The following is a 20,349-nucleotide window of genomic DNA, read 5'->3' as shown; positions in this document are numbered from 1 at the left end:
CAAAGAATGCAAAATAATGTTGTCGTGTACGGAGGCCCCGCCATGGTTTGTGGCTCGACCATTAAGAGTGTTGCTGCTGACACATAATATTATCGCTTTATGATAATGAAGGTATAATAGTAGGTTGTCATGTAGTAATGGGATGCAAGATAGGGGTATTCCGTATGTATATCGTATGTAATAGTCGTCAGTGACGAAGCCTGAAAAGACAAAACTTTAGCTAACGAATTATCGAGACTTCAGACTTATTACCTGCAATGTAGGTATACCTAACGTAAATATATGAGGTATGTAGTTATTCCTAATATATAGGTAAGTACTCCTTGAGCGATCTCTCATATCTCGAGTTCTGACCGGTCATTTTATGTTATTATCCAAGCTCGTAGGGTAACAGTAGCCGAATTGCGACATGTGCAAGCTGTATGCAATTACAACTAAACATGGTTAGAAAATGAAAGCACAACAGATATTGATTATCCCTGCTCAACGGTCGGTGCCGCTGACTGGTCCTCCCGTTTTATGAGCACTATCTACGTACATAGTACCCGGCCGTTGCTCTAATTATAGAGCGGTGAATGACGCTTGAAGCTTCATTAGCAAGGGACACCACCTATGAGATGACGAATGGGACCACACCGAGAAGTCAGTATTAGTTTCGTAAATACCTAAGGTAGCCTACCTGCTTACCCAGCTACCCTTAAGCCTCCATTTTGCAAACCAAAACATGTTAGACTGCTACACAAGCTACCCCTGAGCACGTTGTTAGATGCAGTCTTTAGGACGCACGAGGAGCGAATAACCGGCTCGAATTGGATCGGGAAGCGGTGGCTGGCAATTGGCTCTGCGTGCATTGCAGCATACCTACCAGGCCTACCAGGCCTACCTACATAGGTACATAGTGTTGAATGCCTTTCCCACAGGTTTTTCTGCAGGTGATAAAATAGCACGGTATGGACCGATTAACCGGGCCAATGGAATGGAGAAATTATCGCTAGTCACGAAGAAGCATACCAAGGTGGCTTGTTTCCGTATCATTCCGTGTTGCTTGACTCGACAATTCGTATCAATTGATCTCGACTAGGTTAAACGATTTTGATTGCCCTAAAAAAGAATGGATGGGGCCCCATGTGGTTTGCTTTGTTTAACGTCGGCAGCTCGTGGAGATAGGGATGGCATAATCCCCGTTGGTCGGTTTGGCCTATGGGGATTAAGTGAAGCTCTTGTGGGTCATTTTCGTAAGGCAAAGAGCTTCTAAGGTTTAGGTACTTACCTATATAACTAGACGTATCTTAAACTTTAGGTATTGTGCACTGTACATAATACCTATACAATATTTACATACATACATGTATGTACTGTACTTTCCCGGACCTAAATTTAGATTATATAATATGAGTCTTCGCGCAGGTGCGTCAATATTCAATAGTGCCATCTACATGCTCGTTCAGTTCCAAAAATACCTATTTCAAGTTGAGACATTAGGTACCTAATGTAGGGGTAGCGTGTACCAGAATACGTATTTCCGAGTATGTGCGTACATCAACTCAACGTAAGGTATTATCGCAGTTATGCGGCATAACCCGACGCTACGGGCACTGGACGGGCATGAGCGAAAAAGGCATGCACAACTTCAATTGAAAAAGCAGTGTTGGTACTGTACATACGTACATATATGCTTAGCATACAGGTACCTACCTGTATTATAGGTATAATATTGGAAGCCCCTTGCTCCAGGTCGACAGGCACAGGTTTAAAAACAGGCGTGGGTTGCAAGGGTTGGCAAGGGTCTAACATGCAACCAAATTCATACCAAATCCATACCGCCAATCACCTGACGAAACTCTACCCATCAGCTTTCAATGAACCATTAAAAAGTTCAGCCCTTCGGGGCTCTGGAGACTTTGGAGAATTTCAGAGGGGAACCCTAGATGCAAGTTGAAGAACGGTGAAGAGGCCCTATCCGCCGTGACCCTGCACAAGTGGAAATTCGAGAAGCATGATTGATTAATATTTGTTTTCGTTATTATTATATGTTTCTTTTTTTTACTTCTTTTTTTTTCCTGCAAGAGAGTCACATCGTGAGTCTTGCTTGTGTAAAATCCCGTCAACGTCAATTGATTACCGTGACCGCCGGCAATTTCCCACCGTCTTTCTCCTCATCCCCAATCCATTCTAGAACAATTCTTTCCCCCAAACTTAAGAAGCTCATCAAAAAGATCTATTGAGAATCGTCACTATTGTTACTACTGCTCACTTACAGGACAATTGTGCTAATAATAATTGAAAATTGTAAGTAAATACAACCAGTTTTATATAAGTTATCTATATCATCGTCAGTCAATCCTACCAGCTTCAACGTTTGCCTTCCCCCCCCTTCTGCTTATTAGTCGTTATGTGTGTGTATACGTATATACATACCGGTTTCAATTACCTGCCCGATTACTACATTGTATTATCCCGCTATGACATTGCAAGGCTAAGCCAGTTTTTTCCTCCCTCAATTATTTCTTTACCTTACCATCTCAACCTTCAGCCATCTTGCCAGACTTGAAGATCACCATCGCATTTGTGTACACTGCAATCCTTTCCGCGACCCCCTGGACTCGCATCCGTCCCGTCCCGTCTTTGAGACTATTATATTGTACGCCACCCGTTTATGGATTTCCTCATCACGTCGTGACACAGAGAGTCAAGCGACGAAGACGACAGCAGAACTTTAGCTTTATGATACGTAAAGATAGAGGTTCTGGCGATAGTCTGGTAAGTAATCCTATGAGCAAACAGCAAATAAGAAAGGAATACAAAGAGAAAAGAAATTAGTTGATCTTTTTCAATTCCTTCTCGAATACTTCCAAAGTGTGGTCATCTATCAACAATTATACAACAATTATAAAACATGAATTACTTTGTATAACTATCTTATATTCCCTGACTTTCACCGGCGTGGCCGGGATTGTACCTTTTTTTTTATTTTTACCATTTACCATTTACACTTACAACTTAGCCTGGCCCTGGCACGTTTCTTGCAGCACCGCCTCGCTTCGAAGTTGACTAGTACCGCTCACTTGTCAAATGCACCTCCATTTTTAATTCTTAAGCTTCCATGTTAAGTTATCAAGGCTAAGGGGATAGTTAGCGCTGACCACCTCCCTTCTTTAGATAACCTCTTGCAGCTCTTGCAGCTCTTGCCAATCAATTTCATCATATTCCATTGATTACCGCTTCGTTCGCTTTATTCGCTTAATTCGCTATATTTACATCACTCTCCGTCTTGACAAACAACGCAACCCCGAAACCACCTCAGTCGAGAACCCACAACTGAAGCGCTCCCTTCACCGCTAAGACAGTATCTACCGGGGCAGCCTCCCAGGCCACCTGTCGACCCCATCAAACAAAGAAACGCGGTCATATAATCATATAAATCATATACCGTTGTCGACTCCAACTTATTTTCCACGTGGGACTATCGCAGCGACTAAAGCCCTACCCGTTCACGAATCCTTGGGGTAAAAAAAGAATGTGCCATTGAGTGACAACCATCGCGGATCACATATGCGCCCTGTCGCTCTATAGGTCAACAATTACCACTACCCCATTCAGATACTCACAATCGCGTTGGCTCTCAGACCAACGCGATCTTTATACATGATGGGGGCTTGCATGAGCTCCAATAAGGAGGAAGAGGAGCAAAAGAAACGGAGTCAGGCTATAGACCGCGCACTCGATGAGGATTCGAAGAGACTAAGACGAGAATGCAAGATTCTTCTGCTAGGTAAGCTTATCCTTGCTTAGCCATTGATATCTTCCTCGTGGTCCATGGTATTAACAAGGTCCATTCACCAGGATCCGGCGAGAGCGGAAAATCGACAATTGTCAAGCAGATGAAGATAATACACTTGAAAGGCTACTCGGAAGATGAACTATTCAACTACCGCGCCACCGTCTTTAAAAACCTGATCGAATGCGCCAAAGCCGTTATTATCGCAATGGACCAATTCGATATCGAAGCGAGCAGCGATGAAACCAAAGAGTACTGCGACTATTTGCTAGGATATACGGTTGAATCGGGCCCGTCAGCACATATCGAACCGAAAGTTGCGACGGCAGTACAAGCCTTATGGCATGATCCATGCATCGAGCGACTTATGCAGCACGCCACGGAATTCTATTTGATGGACTCAGCCGAGTAGTAAGTTAAGAGGCCAATACAGTTCGGTTATTTCTTACTTACCACTGCTGCAGTTTCTTCGACGAAGTATCGCGGATTTGCGCCCCGGATTACCTGCCGAACGAAATGGATGTCCTTCGCGCGCGGACGAAGACGACCGGTATCTACGAAACCCGATTTCAGATGGGAGCACTCAGTATCCAGTAAGAATTCCGGAATAACGCTTCTGGTATGGTACGGATTCTAACTCTGCGCTTTTAGCATGTTCGATGTTGGTGGACAGAGGAGTGAGCGTAAGAAGTGGATACATTGCTTCGAGAATGTGACGTCCATCATATTCTGCGTGGCGCTGAGCGAGTACGATCAGGTTCTGCTCGAAGAAAGTAGCCAGGTATTCCTTGAAAAACGTCCGGAGGCCCGACTATCCCAGCTAACGTTATGTAGAATCGAATGATGGAAAGCCTGCTGCTATTTGACTCGGTTGTCAACTCGAGATGGTTCATGAGAACGAGCATAATACTGTTCCTGAATAAGGTTGACATATTTAAGGTCAAGCTTCCTAGATCGCCGTTGGGTAACTATTTCCCGGACTACTCCGGTGGCAACGATGTGAATAAAGCTGCAAAGTACCTACTATGGAGATTCAACCAGGTTAATAGAGCTCACCTGAATTTATATCCTCAGTATGTCCGAGCGTCCGGATAAAAAACTTGGTTTCTAGTTGCTGACTTTCGTATTTAGCTTAACCCAGGCAACAGACACATCCAACATTCGGTTGGTATTCGCGGCAGTGAAGGAAACGATACTTAATAATGCGCTTAAGGACTCTGGCATCTTGTGATTTCGTCTTTTAAATCGTTTACGGCTTACCGGGGATTAAGTTATACCCCTAAGAGTGAGAACCACAAAAGCATTGGGCAGGAGTTTTAGGCAGGGAACCGCACAGATTTCTTTTGTTTTTGTGTTTTCTTGCAAGGCGTCAGGGGCCTCGACAATTTCGCAGGTTTTTAATATGTTTTCGGCATATGGGAATGACGTGGAATGGCAGGCAGAAAAATACTGACCGTGAGAGTCCGGCGAGAGATGGTTATTGTTTATTTTTATTTAGAAGAAAGAAGAAGGAGAAGAAGAAGAAGCTGCTCGATGCTTGATAGGCACCACCATTACATACAACATCCGACATAGGATCGACGACGGGATATGGAGGTGCCGAAGGTATTCGTATAGACGAGTCTAGACTGCATAGGTGCTGGGAACAAAGTTGGTAGCTCATAGTCGGGCGACGTCCCATGAGATAGTTACCAGTAGATACCCCCTTCCCCCAGGTATTCATGGAATAAGTCAGCAAATAGCATCTAAATGATGCGAAGCGCATTAACACCAATAGAAAAAATTCATGAATGCATTACGTTGTTTTATGTATGATAGTCGTGTCAAATGTTGATTCGCATCTTCTCATGTCCCCTTTTATTTCCTTTTTATAACCATGTAGTTCAACGCGAATATTTTAAACATACCGAAGAGTAGAAGGTACTAATATGATAGCCTCATAAATATATAAATAAAACATACTGTAAACCAGAAAACACGATTCAAGAATCAATAACTACCTAGTTATGTATAACTAGTAGGATACTTCATGTAACCTTGCTATTATACTTATAGAATTTTTAGCACAATAGAAACTAAAAGGTCTACCCGCGTATACCGTCCCAATCATATTACCTTACATATTGCCCTATCAGAATCGCAACTGTACGACATATAGGGTTTTCCTCTCCGTTTTTTGAAGCCTTAAAATGCAAGGACTTCGTATCGCATGCATGTAATATCTTCTCCATGTAAATCATCAATGCCAAGAGAAACGCTACAGCGTATGAATCCAATTATTAATAGCCCGAAACTACAAGGGTTGCGGGAGGGTTACGGTTGACCAGACAGGCCACTGTGCCAAAATGAAAAAAATCTGTGAGCTTAGCTTAAAAGGGTAGTCAGCCACAGGTTAGCGCAATTAGCTCGATTTTTTGCAGTACTTCGCACTTTTGTATAGGAAAAAAGAATTAGCCTTTTTAAATACATACGTTATAACGTTATATATAATATGCTTTAAAAGAATATGCTTATTTTTAATCTTTTATTAAATCAAAAGATTTAACTACCTCACACTTGAATAACTTCACAATTCTAGCAATTACAACATCGTAATTAGTATCATTTTATAGCCTCAATTAAAGCGAAAATAATTATCTAGGTTGCATGTTTATACGACGTATTGTTGCTAAGATATCTAAAGTCTTTTAAAAGCAGTCGTCTCAAAGGGTATCACGTGTACGTACAGGTCAATACAGGCTCCTGATTGGCCAGCCAGCCAGCCTTATATACATACACACATATCAGAGATCATTCAAAAAGACCTCGTTTTCAGCCTTTTTGCCTCGGAATGACTGCATGCGACCGTATAGTCTATAACCGATGCATGCGACTGAATAAAGGCAATATATAAGGATAGATAGCCATTGCATCGTCATTTGAATTGATTGAATTCAATTAGTCTAATATGAGGCTGTATTAGAGATATGGGATAAAGATAAGGATATTGCCGGACGGGCGGTGTAAAATTTAGCCAATAGGAGGGCGCGCATCTTGTAATCCGTAAGGTTTGGCTATTCCAAAAGTACAAGTGTACAGTAGTAAATTTGTATGGTGGGGGAGGTACTTGACGATATATGACAGCCCCACATACTGCCGCCCCCCAGAGACCTGTACGTACACGTGATACCCTTTGAGACAACTGCTCTTAAAAAAAAACTTTAGATATCTTAGCAACAATACGTCGTATAAACATGCAACCTAAATCATTACTTTCGCATCAATTAAGGCTATTAGACAATACCAATTATAATGTTGTAATTGCTAGAATTGTAAAGTTATCTGAATGTGTAGATGTGGTAGTTGAAAATTAAATTGTCAATTGATAATTGAATTGACAATTAAATCCTTTAATTTGATTGGCCAATCTTTCACATTATATTGGTTAAATCAATATCTCTATTATAATAAACCATAATAAGTCTTAAAAGTATACATTTAATATTTTCTAAATTGTGGCAAGTGACCTCCTACCAACTTTAGTTTAGTGTGCGATTATTTTTTTCATTTTGGCACAGTGGCTTGTCTGGTCAACCGTAAGGGTCTCTAAAATCGAGGCGGGGTTATGGATCTAGAACATCGAGAACTTGTAAGGGAGAATCTCGATGGGCTTTGCTATTATTATTATTATTGACGTTCTTTGCGCACATCTCGGCAACGGGAAAGGAGAAACTGGGGGAAGAGTGTATGGTTTATATTGCGATGGCGCTGTAGGTATCTACCCTATGTATGGAGGATAGCCGTTTCAGTCAGACGACCTTTGTTGCGAGAGGTAACATCTACAAGCGTTATGACATAGGTAGCTGTCTCGAAGATGCAGCAAGCTATCCATGTAAGCTGCTTGACAAGGAAGTGTTATGCTGCAGATGCTAGGTCAGATGCGCTGCCACTAACAGAGCCGCCGTCCGCGAGTCTCTAACCATGGAGGTTCGGATATTGACCTCCAGCCGCATATTCTAGTTGTCGTTGGGTGAGAAGTTTTGATACTCCGATGTCGACGAAAAAGGGGGGTAATATTAACTGAGCGCTTCATGTTAATTAGTATACCACGCCTAGGTATCTAATGTGCCCAAGCAAGCAACATGGGGGAACTAGGTGTCCAGTTAACAATAATGAGTTCTACTTCGTATTTCCCCAGAAATCATATCGTACTTCCCATGGAAAACAAGTGGTTCTCGAGTTCAGCTAATTTTATACTAGTTTATAAATATATCTTAGACCGTTGGCTAGTACAACGTTAGCTGACAGCTCTAGACTTACACGAGTGGTTCTAATCGTACATACTAAGGTGGTATACCTACCTCTCCGCACTATCCGTAGAGCTCCATCCATCCAGTCAGTTATGACTTACACATTAGGTACTACGTAGAGGTAGGCAAATTCTTACGACTACCTACTGCCTTTGCCAATTGATTTCGGTTCTATACTTCTACAGCATAGCGCCTGCAGCTTCCACGGGCTTCCCTTCGTCATCGTGCCTTAACTGTGGCATGATTTCTTCTGGGAACTCTTCCCCCCTAGTAACTCAGTATCCACCATCGCTCCGATTCCTCTTAAATGTTGCCGGCCATGTCTCCCCTTTATTTGTCTCGATGCCCGCAAATTTTCCTTTGTTTGCCTCTTGAACTTTTCCTCTTTACTTTCCTTCTTACTCCGTTCGTGGGATACGAAGTGTTGTCGTGTTACGTGAGAGGATATCGACCGTATAAGTACCCCGCGGTGATCGACATCGGACCAGGAACCAGAGCTCTCTACTCTCACAAAGAGCGAGCTCCAATCCCCATCGACTAACCCCGCCCCCTCATTCCATCATCGACTATCCTTGCTTCTGCTTATCGTTAGCTCCTCTCTTAGACCTACCTAGGTATGTTAAGTATTGTCATACCAACTAGTCTTTAAACGTTCGTCTACTTGTAATAGAGGATGGCGGTTGTTCTTCTTCCTTTCTAATTACCGAGTCTCAGCTTTCCGTGAATTCTAGCTACTTTATCCTATCTTAGGGGGTAGCTTCAAACTATAAGCTCAAAGTTCCAACATGGCGTCGGGTCTACCAACCAGGGAGCGCCGCCCCTCCACAGCCGCACCTATTGTCGAAATAGTCGGTTCTGTAAGCCCCGCGGGCATCTCTCGTCCGAAACATAAGCGTACTTTCACGGGTTTTGGAGCCAACGAGATCAAGAACGTAGAAGGTTCGTATAAGTCATGTTTTCCTCCGGTGGCTTCGATCATTCCCTAAAGGGATCACCTACTTATTATTATAATCGGACCACCTACTAACCCCTACTATTCTCTTGTAGCGGCGATCCCCGAGCCTCAACGTGCGACATGGACCAAGCACGAATACCATGGCTTCAGGACAAAGGATGAGTTTGAGAAGGAGGTTGTTCGCCATGTCGAGACAACCTTGGCTCGTAGCATGTTCAACTGCGACGAGTCGGCTGCTTACTCGGCTACAAGCTTAGCGTTCCGTGATCGTTTGGTTAAGGAGTGGAACAAGACTCAGCAGCGCCAGACCTTCGTAGACAGCAAGCGTGTCTATTATCTGAGTTTAGAGTTCTTGATGGGTCGTGCTCTAGACAATGCTATGCTCAATGTTGGCGCCAAGCCCACTGCCAAAGGTATAGCATAGCCAACTTCTTTCTGTTTGATCGGGTGGTTAATAGGTAGCTAACTGCTGCTGTAGAGGGCCTTGACGAACTTGGGTTTCGTATTGAAGACATCATTGGCCAAGAACACGATGCTGCATTGGGCAATGGTGGACTCGGACGACTTGCGGCTTGCTTTCTCGACAGTCTCGCCTCCTTGAACTATCCCGCCTGGGGTTACGGCTTAAGATATCGCTATGGTATTTTCAAGCAGGAGATTATCGACGGATACCAAGTCGAGGTCCCTGAATACTGGCTCGACTTCAACCCGTGGGAATTTCCAAGGCACGATATCACAGTCAACGTGAGTTACTATCTGATGGCTAGTCTATATTTACATGGCGTTGATTAACAGAAAATATAGATCCAATTCTACGGCTACGTTCGCAAAGCCCAAGACGAGAATGGAAAGACGGTGGCCTTCTGGGAAGGGGGTGAATTTGTCACTGCTGTAGCTTACGACGTGCCAATTCCTGGCTATGACACGCCCACTACTAACAACTTACGACTATGGTCCAGCAAAGCCGCTAGTGGTGAATTCGACTTCCAGAAGTTCAACAATGGAGAGTATGAGAGCTCCGTAGCAGACCAGCAGAGAGCGGAGACCATCAGTGCCGTTTTATATCCGAATGACAACCTTGACCGTGGAAAGGAGCTGCGTCTTAAGCAACAGTACTTCTGGGTTGCAGCCTCGCTCTACGATATTGTCCGCCGATTCAAGAAGACGGAGCGTGCCTGGAGCGAATTCCCCGACCAAGTCGCAATCCAGCTCAACGATACCCACCCAACACTAGCCATTGTAGAGCTCCAGCGGATACTGGTAGACATAGAAGGCCTCGAATGGGATGAGGCCTGGCAGATAGTCAAGTCAACCGTGAGTATCCTTTGACAATTAACCATGCTTGGCTCTATCTAGCTAACTCTGTTTTAGTTCGGCTACACGAATCACACAGTTTTGCCCGAGGCTCTAGAGAAATGGCCCGTCGGCCTAGTACAACATCTTCTGCCTCGCCATCTTCAGATCATATATGACATCAACCTTTTCTTTTTACAGAGCGTAGAAAAGAGATTCCCGAATGACCTGGGAATACTGAGCCGGGTTTCGATTATTGAAGAATCTCAGCCAAAGATGGTCCGTATGGCATTCTTAGCCGTCGTTGGTTCTCACAAGGTCAATGGTGTTGCCGAACTGCATTCAGACCTCATCCAGACGACTATCTTCAAGGACTTTGTCAACATATTCGGCGCTGACAAATTTACTAACGTTACAAACGGTATCACACCCCGAAGGTGGTTGCATCAAGCGAACCCCCGCCTTTCAGAATTGATTTCTAGCAAAATTGGCGGCCTCGCGTTCCTGAAAGATCTCACGCTCCTCAATAAGCTAGAGACGTTTGTGAACGACAAAGAATTCAGAAAGGAATGGGGCGAGATTAAATACGCCAACAAGGTCCGGCTTGCGAAGTACATCAAGAGCACCACAGGCATTACGGTAAACCCGTCGTCTCTGTTTGACGTCCAGGTCAAACGCATCCACGAGTATAAGCGACAGCAGCTGAACATCTTTGGCGTCATCTATCGGTATCTGAAGCTCAAGGCCCTAAGCCCTGAAGAGAGGAAGAAACATCTACCTCGCGTCTCGATCTTCGGTGGAAAGGCAGCACCTGGCTACTGGATGGCAAAACAGATTATCCACCTCATTAACAGCGTCGGTACTGTCGTTAACAAGGACCCCGATATTGGTGATCTCCTAAAGGTCATCTTCGTGGAAGACTACAACGTCAGCAAGGCGGAGATGATTATCCCTGCTTCCGACCTTAGCGAGCACATCTCAACTGCTGGCACAGAGTGAGTCCCGTACTACAGGTTAGAATGAATCAGCAGCTAACACACAGATAGGGCGTCCGGAACCAGTAACATGAAGTTCGTGCTAAACGGCGGTTTAATCATTGGGACATGCGACGGAGCTAATGTAAGTCAGCTGCGATTTTATCTTTCCGGTTTAGAAGCTCATAAATATTAGATCGAAATCACTCGAGAAATCGGCCAAGAAAACATTTTCCTCTTCGGGACCCTAGCTGAGGACGTGGAGGACCTACGCCACGCGCACACGTACGGTTCGCACGCAATCGATTCTGGCCTAAACGAGGTGTTCGATGCTATTCAGAGCGGCAAGTTCGGCGACTCTAACGACTTCAACGCGCTGATCTCGGCCGTTCGCGACCACGGTGACTACTATCTAGTGTCGGATGACTTCCAGTCGTATATCGATACCCAGAGGATGGTAGACGATGAATACCGCAACCAGGACGAGTGGGTCTCGAAGTGCATCCGTAGCGTCGCTAGGATGGGCTTCTTCACCTCGGATAGGTGTATCAACGAGTACTCCGAGGGCATCTGGAATATCGAGCCCCTCGCTGTATAAGTCCCTTCTTCGAAGGTTATACCATCTACACGTGGCTATATAGGGGGTCTACACTCAGGAACTGCATATAGTGGTTGTCCCTTAGGGTGAAAATGCGTATCATAAGGAACTTTTGGCGGACAGCCCAGTAGAAATAGGGGCTACGATTATGATAGGAAGGAAAATGAATAGCAATTCCAAGTATCGACTACGCAGTCATATGTTCTTGCATCCTACTTCTAATGTGATGGATGTATGCGGGCTCGGAGCATTCAATATGTCATCTAACAGTGTCACTGACAGACATTATCCCGGAATTCCAGGTAAAACCTACCATATTACAGAAAGCTACGGTTGGTTAGTCGGCCCAAGGGATATCATAAAAATAAGCTTCATATTGCCTCGGATGTAAAGTCGTTGAGGCAATGAGACAGACCTCTTAACCTAGAGTTGTCGGAGGGTTACTAGCTACCAACTAACCCTGGCCCTAGTCACCTACTTCTCCGTTCGATAACGCCGACACTGAGCGACTCCCATCGGTGCCAGGTACAGTACTTGTTAGTAGTCTACCTATGATGGCTCGTAGAAAGTGGTTTAATGTCTGATACTTAAGTGAAAGACCTAGGTCTAGAAGATTAGAAGATTGGTGCTGTACCCCACGAGGAATATGCCGGCGGTGATGTCACCGAGCATGGTGTCTCTACACCTAGACATACAAGTTTAGGGTGGTTCATCGCGTAGAATGGAGAAGGGGTATGCTGGTATGAACGGAAGTGTGCGATGTTTGATCTTGTCTCGCGGGGTCCGGGGGTGGAAAATGGTACGACGCGTGTTTCCCATCCCGTCGATAGTGACGGCTGGTAGACTAAGAACTAAGAAGGTATAGCAGACTAGCCTGCCGTTCAATTGAACATCGGATGATCCCCTAGACGATCCCCCAGCCTTACACGAGAATTGATCGCCAGGGTCCAGTTGTTTGCCTAGGACACTTTCTCAGGGTCCGACTTCGAAGAGTAACTATGAGTAACTATGACGATATCTCTAGTTAAAGTTTTTTTTTGCTTGCGAAGAGAAACTTATTCTCGTACGATATGACCAAATATTCTTGGTATTTCTAACCGTTATTTGTTTGTTAGTGCTAACGATGTCATGAGTATGTTGGTTTGGATATGCGCAATACGTAATGCGGCATGCTAGTTTCTCGTTTTTGGAGAATGACGTCAACAGGTTTATACTCTTAACTACCTACCTTAACTACCGGATTTGCTTATCTAATAAGTCAGCATCTAGTAAAGTTCAAACCTCCAAGTTCCACAAAGTAAAACTGATGGGGAGAATGCTCCGGGTTCTGCATGTCCCAGGTGAAGATCTGGAGACAAGTCAAAATACGTCCAATACTTGTCCTTCCTCAACTCCCGGAATTCCTTTTCGTATGGGGATATCTTGACTTCCGGTTTCTTTGTTGGCCCGGTCTATCCTCCGATTGAGAGTAGGAAAACCAACATACGTCATCGCATGTAGTCGTGTCCTGGGCGCCTTCTCTCCATTTCGAACTCCTCCCCCCCTCCTCCGCTGTACCCTATGTAGGACTTACCTACCTAATCAGGACGGTGAGCCGAGATGCTCTTGGCCGGATCGTGAGGAACCGTCTTTTAGCACGACCAACTCCACAAGGTTAGGTACCTCCATTGGTATGTACTAATTTTTGTAGACCGCCTCGTTACCTAAGGATCTCAGGTGCTAGCGCCGCTGGAAAACGGGTCACGAGCCCTCTTTTGCGCTTTGGGGTTAGTGCCCTATAGACCCTATAGGCCCTATATAGGCCCTATATAGGCCCTATAGGGATGTTATAGCCATACAAGCGGACGAAGGTTGAGGCTGACGGGATACATGCATCGGCGATGGTACGCGTAGAATTCGATTGTCGGATGCCTCCTTGCGAAGGACTGCCATGCATACGGTCGGATCCTGAAGGACATTTTACTTGGCCTTTCGCATCTATAGTGCTTTGTCTCTGGCCAACTGGGGGTCGCTCTTCGTCAAAGACCCAAAGGGCTTATTAACATAAATCACATTAACAAATTCTTTTTTATTGCGGCGTTGCTACCATGGATGTTAATACATGTACCAGCATACCCGCGCACTTAGAGATGCGGATCAAGCAGGATCCAGTTGCCGACTGTAGCATATATTGGATGCATGTCTACATCCTAGGGATGTGTACGGAATATGTCTGATCTAGGATGTACCTTGCTTACCTGGGGATTTTGCGCCTATGCAAAATTGAGGGGCAGCGGAGGAGTAACTAGACATGACGTCATTCGTCTCTAAGAGGAGAACAACGTACAGCTGATTGGTTACTGATTGGTTGCTGGTTGCTGGTGCCGGTTTCAAAGCAGGCATCTTTCTTTTTTCATCGAGGTGCCTTCCTCGAGCTATGATTCGGAAGATGGACTTGTACGTGATGGCATTCCCGTTGAATTATCCCCTATTATCCCCTAATCCCCTAGCCGTCTTCGGAAGTATTGGATCCTCTGCCGGCCAACCCAGTATCGTCGGCGTTATTAGCCTACCATCAGGGTGACACTCATCAACCTAAAGCAATACTGCATCTACTAGAGTAACATCTACAGCAGTCCTATGCATCTATGCATCTTGAACCCAATAGATCCTTTACTCGGTGTGCTTGTGCTTGTGCTCGCTTCAACGTCGATGAAGCAAATTATGGGCCAAAAACATCCGTCTGCTAGCTGTTGTCACAAATTCGACAAATAACCTTGCGAGCTCGGGCAGCACCAGATAGAAAGATACCAATGCAATCTGTAGGTCCTATCATAAATGCAACTCACGAATTAAGAGCCTCATGCTGTGCCGCCTCGGGCTTGACAGCTCTTAAGCATTGGTTTCTTATCTCTGGGGAGGAATAATACAATATTGTCAATCGTTATTCATCTATTGAGATGAGACTCAAAGCCCGGGCTTGCTTTTAGTTTTACTACTACTACATATGTATATTGTATGGTATATATAATCGCAACAGCTAGCTTTAACGGGCCGATCCTCGTGTAACAAACTACTGAGACCCGGTCGGCACCTCATTCTTCCCACCACTTCAAGAATTTATATTGTCGAACGCTACCTATCAACGGATGCCAGCAGAGATCGACACTCGATTTTTCCCACCACGTGCGGTCAAGTTCGCATTTAGAATATTAGGACAACCTTGGGACGGCATTTCTGTTAAATCCCATCCTTAAAAAGTTTTTTTTTCTTTTGTCCTTTTTTTCTTTGTACGATCCATCCAAGTTTTAGAGGGTTAAGCGCGGTTGATCCTGTTACTCTGTTGTTTCTGTCACTATTCATAGATAATATAGTTACCTAGTTACATATAACCTAGAACTAGTTATACATATATGCACTGGTATCTTTTGGTCGCTATTATTACATAGGGATACAACATGCCAACTGCCATGTTGGGGCACCGGCTGCAAGCTAGGTATATAAGGTATCAGAGATGGGAAACATCAGATAAGTAGTCGTGCATCATGCTAACCGGCATGGCATGGCATTGTCTCTTCGCATGATTGACTGATTATATCCTATATCTGATATTATTGTACTATCGCTAAACTGAGCCTAGTTGATTGATATTCTTCCACGGACGTTGCAACACAACAACAACGGCAACAGCACGAAATTAATAACGCATTCGCTATTGGAGGCTCTCGGTCTTGAAAACAACACCTGTTTATTACTAGTTAGACTTGAGATTATGTATGAATGTACCTTACCATACCTTACTAACATAGGTACATGTACTATGTAGTTTCTTCTATAAGTGGGCCTACTTTCTCCTACTAGTGATTCAAGCACATAAGGGTAGAGCGATAGCTCACTTACCCTGACTTCCTAACCTCCAATACCTCTTCTACCTGCATCTGTTTAGTACAAGTACTTCTTCGATAGACTAAGCCCATACTTATTAGTAGTCTCCCATAGAGGGTTTATATGTACAGTACTTTGCATTACTATAGGTGCTTTCGCATAGCATCAGCCACTTGTCACGACTTGCCCGCAACGCCCACGCCGCGAATGGCCAGGGGTAGCCCTTAATAGGTGGATAGCGTACCTAACATACTACCTACATAGGTAGCGTTACTTGCTAAGAGGTAAAAGGTCTAGCATTTTTGTTTCTTATTTTTACATAGAAATCCTCGATCGCGATCGCCACTGGAAAAGTGTCTTGGAATCGCCGTACCAGCGTGTTCCAAAAACCTTATCCACAGCACAGCCCAACTCTCTCAACCGGAAAATCCTGTTCTTTCATCCCACTTTTCCCATCTCTCAACGGCATTTCCAAGATTGCCATTCATTTCGACTTGGCCTTTCTATACCTTTTCTATCCCCACCCTTCAAAAATTAGAACAAGAAGAAGAAGAAAAAGAAGAAAAGAATAGGAGAAAAGAATTAACAGAAAGGAAAGGTCGTTAAGCTCTATACTTGTCTACGCCACGCTTACCCCCTACCTAACCGACTTGTACAGTAAACTTAACCTAACTGTACACGGCTATCTCTGGATTTCTGCCCCTCGTTTCCCCCCCCCTCGTTTCGATAGCTGACATCGCTCCGTCGTCTCACCCTTAATTTTTTTGATCGCCGTCTAAACTTTCTCACCACCCCGCCTCCTATAATAAACTATAGCTCGTTATTCGCCATGGCCGAATTCGTACGAGCTCAGATCTTCGGGACGACGTTCGAGATCACTTCTAGGTATGCCGGCTTTTCGCAGCACCGTCTACCAACCGACTCCGAATTGACATAATACTCTACAACAGATACTCGGATCTGCAGCCTGTGGGCATGGGTGCTTTTGGTCTGGTCTGGTACGTCATGTCGTTGCCCAACTGCTACCACTTGCGCCGAACAATTTCGATCCTAGAACCTTAACAACTAACCAAATTTGAAATTGCCCTCGTGCAGCTCCGCGAAAGATCAGCTCACAAACCAAAATGTCGCTGTCAAGAAGATTATGAAGCCCTTTAGCACTCCCGTCTTAGCTAAGAGGACATATCGAGAGTTAAAGCTACTGAAACACCTCAGGCATGAAAATGTTAGTTCAAATTGTCTCCCTAGAGGATATTTAGATCATTACTCACGCCAGTCTCCAGGTCATCTCCCTCAACGACATCTTTATCTCACCCCTTGAAGACATGTATGCACGCCTAGAACAGAGCCTAAAACCTACCATAATGCGCTAACACGCCTACCAGCTACTTCGTCACAGAACTGCTTGGGACAGACCTGCACCGACTCCTCACGTCGAGACCTCTAGAAAAGCAGTTCATCCAATATTTCCTCTACCAAATCATGGTGCGTGTACCCTTTTCGCGTTTGGCGGGTGATGGAGGGTAAAAAGCTAACGGGTAAAAAATATAGCGAGGTCTGAAGTATGTCCATTCCGCTGGCGTCGTCCATCGCGATCTGAAACCTAGCAATATCTTGGTCAACGAGAACTGCGATCTGAAGATTTGCGATTTTGGCCTTGCTCGAGTCCAGGATCCCCAGATGACCGGATACGTCTCGACAAGATATTACCGCGCCCCGGAGATCATGCTCACTTGGCAGAAATACGACGTGGAAGTCGATATCTGGAGTGCAGGGTGCATTTTCGCCGAAATGCTAGAGGGAAAACCGTTATTCCCTGGAAAGGACCACGTCAATCAGTTCTCCATCATCACTGAGCTGCTCGGTACTCCTCCGGATGATGTTATTAATACAATTGCTAGCGAGAACGTATGTCGGCGCTCCTATCCTTTGACGAATTTTACTGACTCGAGTGTAGACGTTGAGATTTGTTAAGTCTTTACCAAAACGGGAACGACAACCTCTTAAGAACAAGTTCAAGAACGCTGACCCAGCAGGTTTGTTCTCAAAGTCTATGCGCTATTTTGTAAGCATTACTGACAGTTGGGTAGCCGTCGATCTACTCGAACGTATGCTAGTATTCGACCCTAAGAAGCGAGTCACTGCAGCCGACGCGCTGGCACACGAGTACCTTGCTCCTTACCACGACCCCACTGACGAACCTGTCGCTGAGGAGAAATTCGACTGGAGTTTCAACGATGCTGATTTACCTGTAGACACATGGAAGATCATGATGTGAGTATTCTTGACTCTTGGATTAGCATTCGTCTAGTCGAAACCACACGTGAGGCGTCGATGACTAACAATTTCGAGGCAACAGGTACTCGGAGATTCTTGACTATCACAACATGGAGTCAAGCGTGGCCGGATTTGAGGATAATTTCAACGGCCAATAGAGAGCGGTGCAGTTCTCAGAGCGGTTCTACAGGCGGCAAGCATAATTTACGGCGACGATCCTACGGTTAAAGGTAATCTGCGTACAACCCCAGACTCGAATCATGTCCTAGCGTTTCGAGACAGTGTTATTGGCTTGGACTACGCCATGAACAATTTCCTTCGAGGGAGAGGGGAGACTTGCCATCAGCGAGGAGTATAAGAAAGACGGGAATATATGAGGATATGCATTCGGCTGCTGATGGACAATGAGCAGCGAGGCTCTACGCAGCGGTAATATAAAGCGTAACACGGGGGTCAAGGGGAGGGCACACGCGCTAGCTGTGGGGTGGACATTCTCCTTTTCTCGGGATTGGATATGTGAGGGAGGGGAGAATGCGCAAGCTTACAGCGTCAAAAGCAATTTTTGATGCCGCGAGGCGACGAAATAACAATGAAGCATTCAAAGGCGCGAGGGACAGTTAGCCAGGAGCTTGGGCCTTCTTTTTTTTTTTCAAATCAATAAGAGACAGACCGACCTTTTTTCGAATATGAGGCCGAACGAATAGATACTCCCGGTATGGATATGATAAAAGGGATAAAATAATAGAAAGCTTTAGCCCCAACGTAAATATATCGGCTTTATCGGTGATGTTACATGATGTGATGGTTTGTTTTAGATGGGGTGTTTCTTGGGGGTATGTTGAGGTCCTTGGAAAAGGGAAGGGATTTCTGTGTAAGCCGTTTTTACGGTAAGACGGTTGGGTCTAGGTTTATGATAAGGAGGGTAGGGGATTAGATGGTAGTGCATGATGATGGGCGGTTTGGCGGTGTATCTACTCGGCAGGGTCTAGGGGATGTATATAGATGAATGGTCTTGGCTTTGAAGGGACTTGGTGGAGAGAGAGAGAGAGAGGACATGCTGGATTGAAGAGAGGATGATGTTAGTTGGATCGAACGAACACTTGGTGAGATGACTTTCACGTCGACGGATAGGCGGTAGGTAGGTAGTTAGTTGACTGTTTGTTCTTCATTCGCTACGGGGTAGATGGATCGTATAAGACGAGTACTGCATTCTACGCGTCTCCCTAAGCTGTTGACTTCGGGCAACTAATTTGAATCTTTCTTACGAGAGACTCTAGGAGGGAAATTTCTTGAGGTTATCGATGAGTGCTTCATAGTTCTAGCTCTTGTCCACGCCCAAGTTGAGATGGTAATCTTTAGCCTCCCCACGGGACTCTTTATAGGGGGGGGGGCTGTTTGCTTCTTCAGGGTAGACTCTATGGTAAGTAGTGTGGTCGTGATATATGCCTCTATTTTCGATAGTATTCAAAACGCCCACCTCTAGGGTGATACAGCTTAAACGGGGCTATCCGATCATTTTCGTGTAGAAATAAGACGTTGCCGATTAAGGGTGGGCTGTGAGGCGTGTTACTAGGCACTGACTACGTGTTCTTGGTATCGAAACTACCTAGGCAAGTAGACTCCAAGGTTGCTTAGGAGTACTAGAAGTTGGGATAGCTTCACCGAGGACACATATTTTACTCTGGCCTTGTGTATCGACGAAGAAATTTAGCTTGGGGAGAATATATGATTGGTATCGATCAAAGCGCTTTCATCCTCCTGGTATGATAGCCATAGTCAGGGGGTAGGTCAGTCTAAGTTCCCACCGATTGAGATGCGACTTACAAAGGCTAGATGATATGTTAGTTTCAAGTTAATAATACTTCGAAGCCCACTCTAATGAAAATGTACTGTACTCTGTTGCCCATTATTCAGATTGGTTAGCACGCTTTATACCCTTGCGGTGATCGATTCTAGCGTTATACACATAGTAATAGGCCTAACCTCGTGGAATACGTCATAAAACGTAGCACTCATATCTTCATTAGAATCAGGCACACCAATGCTGCGGTTGCCAGATTAGGAAACAGTCAGGACTAAGTTATGCATCGGATTGGCCTGTTTTAAGGAGGTAAAAGAGTAAAAGAGAGAGATCCCTCCACTAAAGCTGGGGAATCTATTCTCGAGGTAGGACTTGAACTCATATCGGTTGTGTCTGACTGCAGTATGTGATGCAAGGATGTATATATTCAATGCTGATATCCGGATCCAGCTCCTGTCTCCTTCACTGGCGTATTCGTTACTGGTCCTTCATGTGATCAAAACCGTTACTCAAGAGATTC

At 44.9% G+C, this 20,349-nt stretch overlaps 3 protein-coding genes across 3 annotated transcripts; all 3 read left to right on the top strand.

The window, feature by feature from the left end:
• Positions 1–3,214: 3,214 nt before the first annotated feature.
• F4817DRAFT_60996 (G protein alpha subunit) lies at positions 3,215–5,132 on the top strand. Its single transcript, XM_049307686.1, has 6 exons — positions 3,215–3,772; positions 3,844–4,189; positions 4,243–4,371; positions 4,430–4,559; positions 4,613–4,851; positions 4,910–5,132. The coding sequence occupies exons 1-6, from the start codon at positions 3,646–3,648 to the stop codon at positions 5,007–5,009; spliced, it is 1,071 nt and encodes a 356-aa protein (XP_049160370.1). The 5' UTR covers positions 3,215–3,645; the 3' UTR covers positions 5,010–5,132.
• A 3,598-nt stretch (positions 5,133–8,730) lies between these two features.
• On the top strand, positions 8,731–12,468 carry F4817DRAFT_60890 (glycosyltransferase family 35 protein). The gene is made up of 7 exons (XM_049307685.1): positions 8,731–9,006; positions 9,115–9,435; positions 9,501–9,766; positions 9,827–10,336; positions 10,394–11,310; positions 11,362–11,434; positions 11,486–12,468. The coding sequence occupies exons 1-7, from the start codon at positions 8,853–8,855 to the stop codon at positions 11,885–11,887; spliced, it is 2,643 nt and encodes an 880-aa protein (XP_049160369.1). The 5' UTR covers positions 8,731–8,852; the 3' UTR covers positions 11,888–12,468.
• A 4,112-nt stretch (positions 12,469–16,580) lies between these two features.
• F4817DRAFT_314596 (mitogen-activated protein kinase HOG1) lies at positions 16,581–18,186 on the top strand (the record flags this gene model as incomplete). The annotated part of the gene is made up of 9 exons (XM_049300426.1): positions 16,581–16,636; positions 16,702–16,749; positions 16,847–16,976; positions 17,035–17,078; positions 17,137–17,236; positions 17,303–17,659; positions 17,709–17,787; positions 17,842–18,025; positions 18,111–18,186. 9 exons carry the CDS (start codon positions 16,581–16,583, stop codon positions 18,184–18,186), a joined length of 1,074 nt encoding a protein of 357 aa, XP_049160368.1.
• Between the last annotated feature and the right edge of the window lie 2,163 nt (positions 18,187–20,349).

This window comes from Daldinia loculata (assembly GCF_022478755.1).
Source record: "Daldinia loculata strain CBS 113971 unplaced genomic scaffold F4817scaffold_16, whole genome shotgun sequence".
Taxonomy (NCBI): domain Eukaryota; kingdom Fungi; phylum Ascomycota; class Sordariomycetes; order Xylariales; family Hypoxylaceae; genus Daldinia; species Daldinia loculata.
Note: the sequence above shows the minus strand (reverse complement) of the source record. Positions and strands in the feature narration are given on the sequence as shown.

Coding starts and splice junctions, on each gene's coding strand:
- F4817DRAFT_60996 (XM_049307686.1), top strand. CDS start 3,646: ATGATGGGGGCTTGCATGAGCTCCAATAAGGAGGAAGAGGAGCAAAAG. Junction 3,773..3,843: donor ATGCAAGATTCTTCTGCTAG/GTAAGCTTATCC, acceptor TCCATTCACCAG/GATCCGGCGAGAGCGGAAAA. Junction 4,852..4,909: donor CACCTGAATTTATATCCTCA/GTATGTCCGAGC, acceptor TTTCGTATTTAG/CTTAACCCAGGCAACAGACA.
- F4817DRAFT_60890 (XM_049307685.1), top strand. CDS start 8,853: ATGGCGTCGGGTCTACCAACCAGGGAGCGCCGCCCCTCCACAGCCGCA. Junction 9,436..9,500: donor CGCCAAGCCCACTGCCAAAG/GTATAGCATAGC, acceptor CTGCTGCTGTAG/AGGGCCTTGACGAACTTGGG. Junction 11,311..11,361: donor ATCTCAACTGCTGGCACAGA/GTGAGTCCCGTA, acceptor ACACACAGATAG/GGCGTCCGGAACCAGTAACA.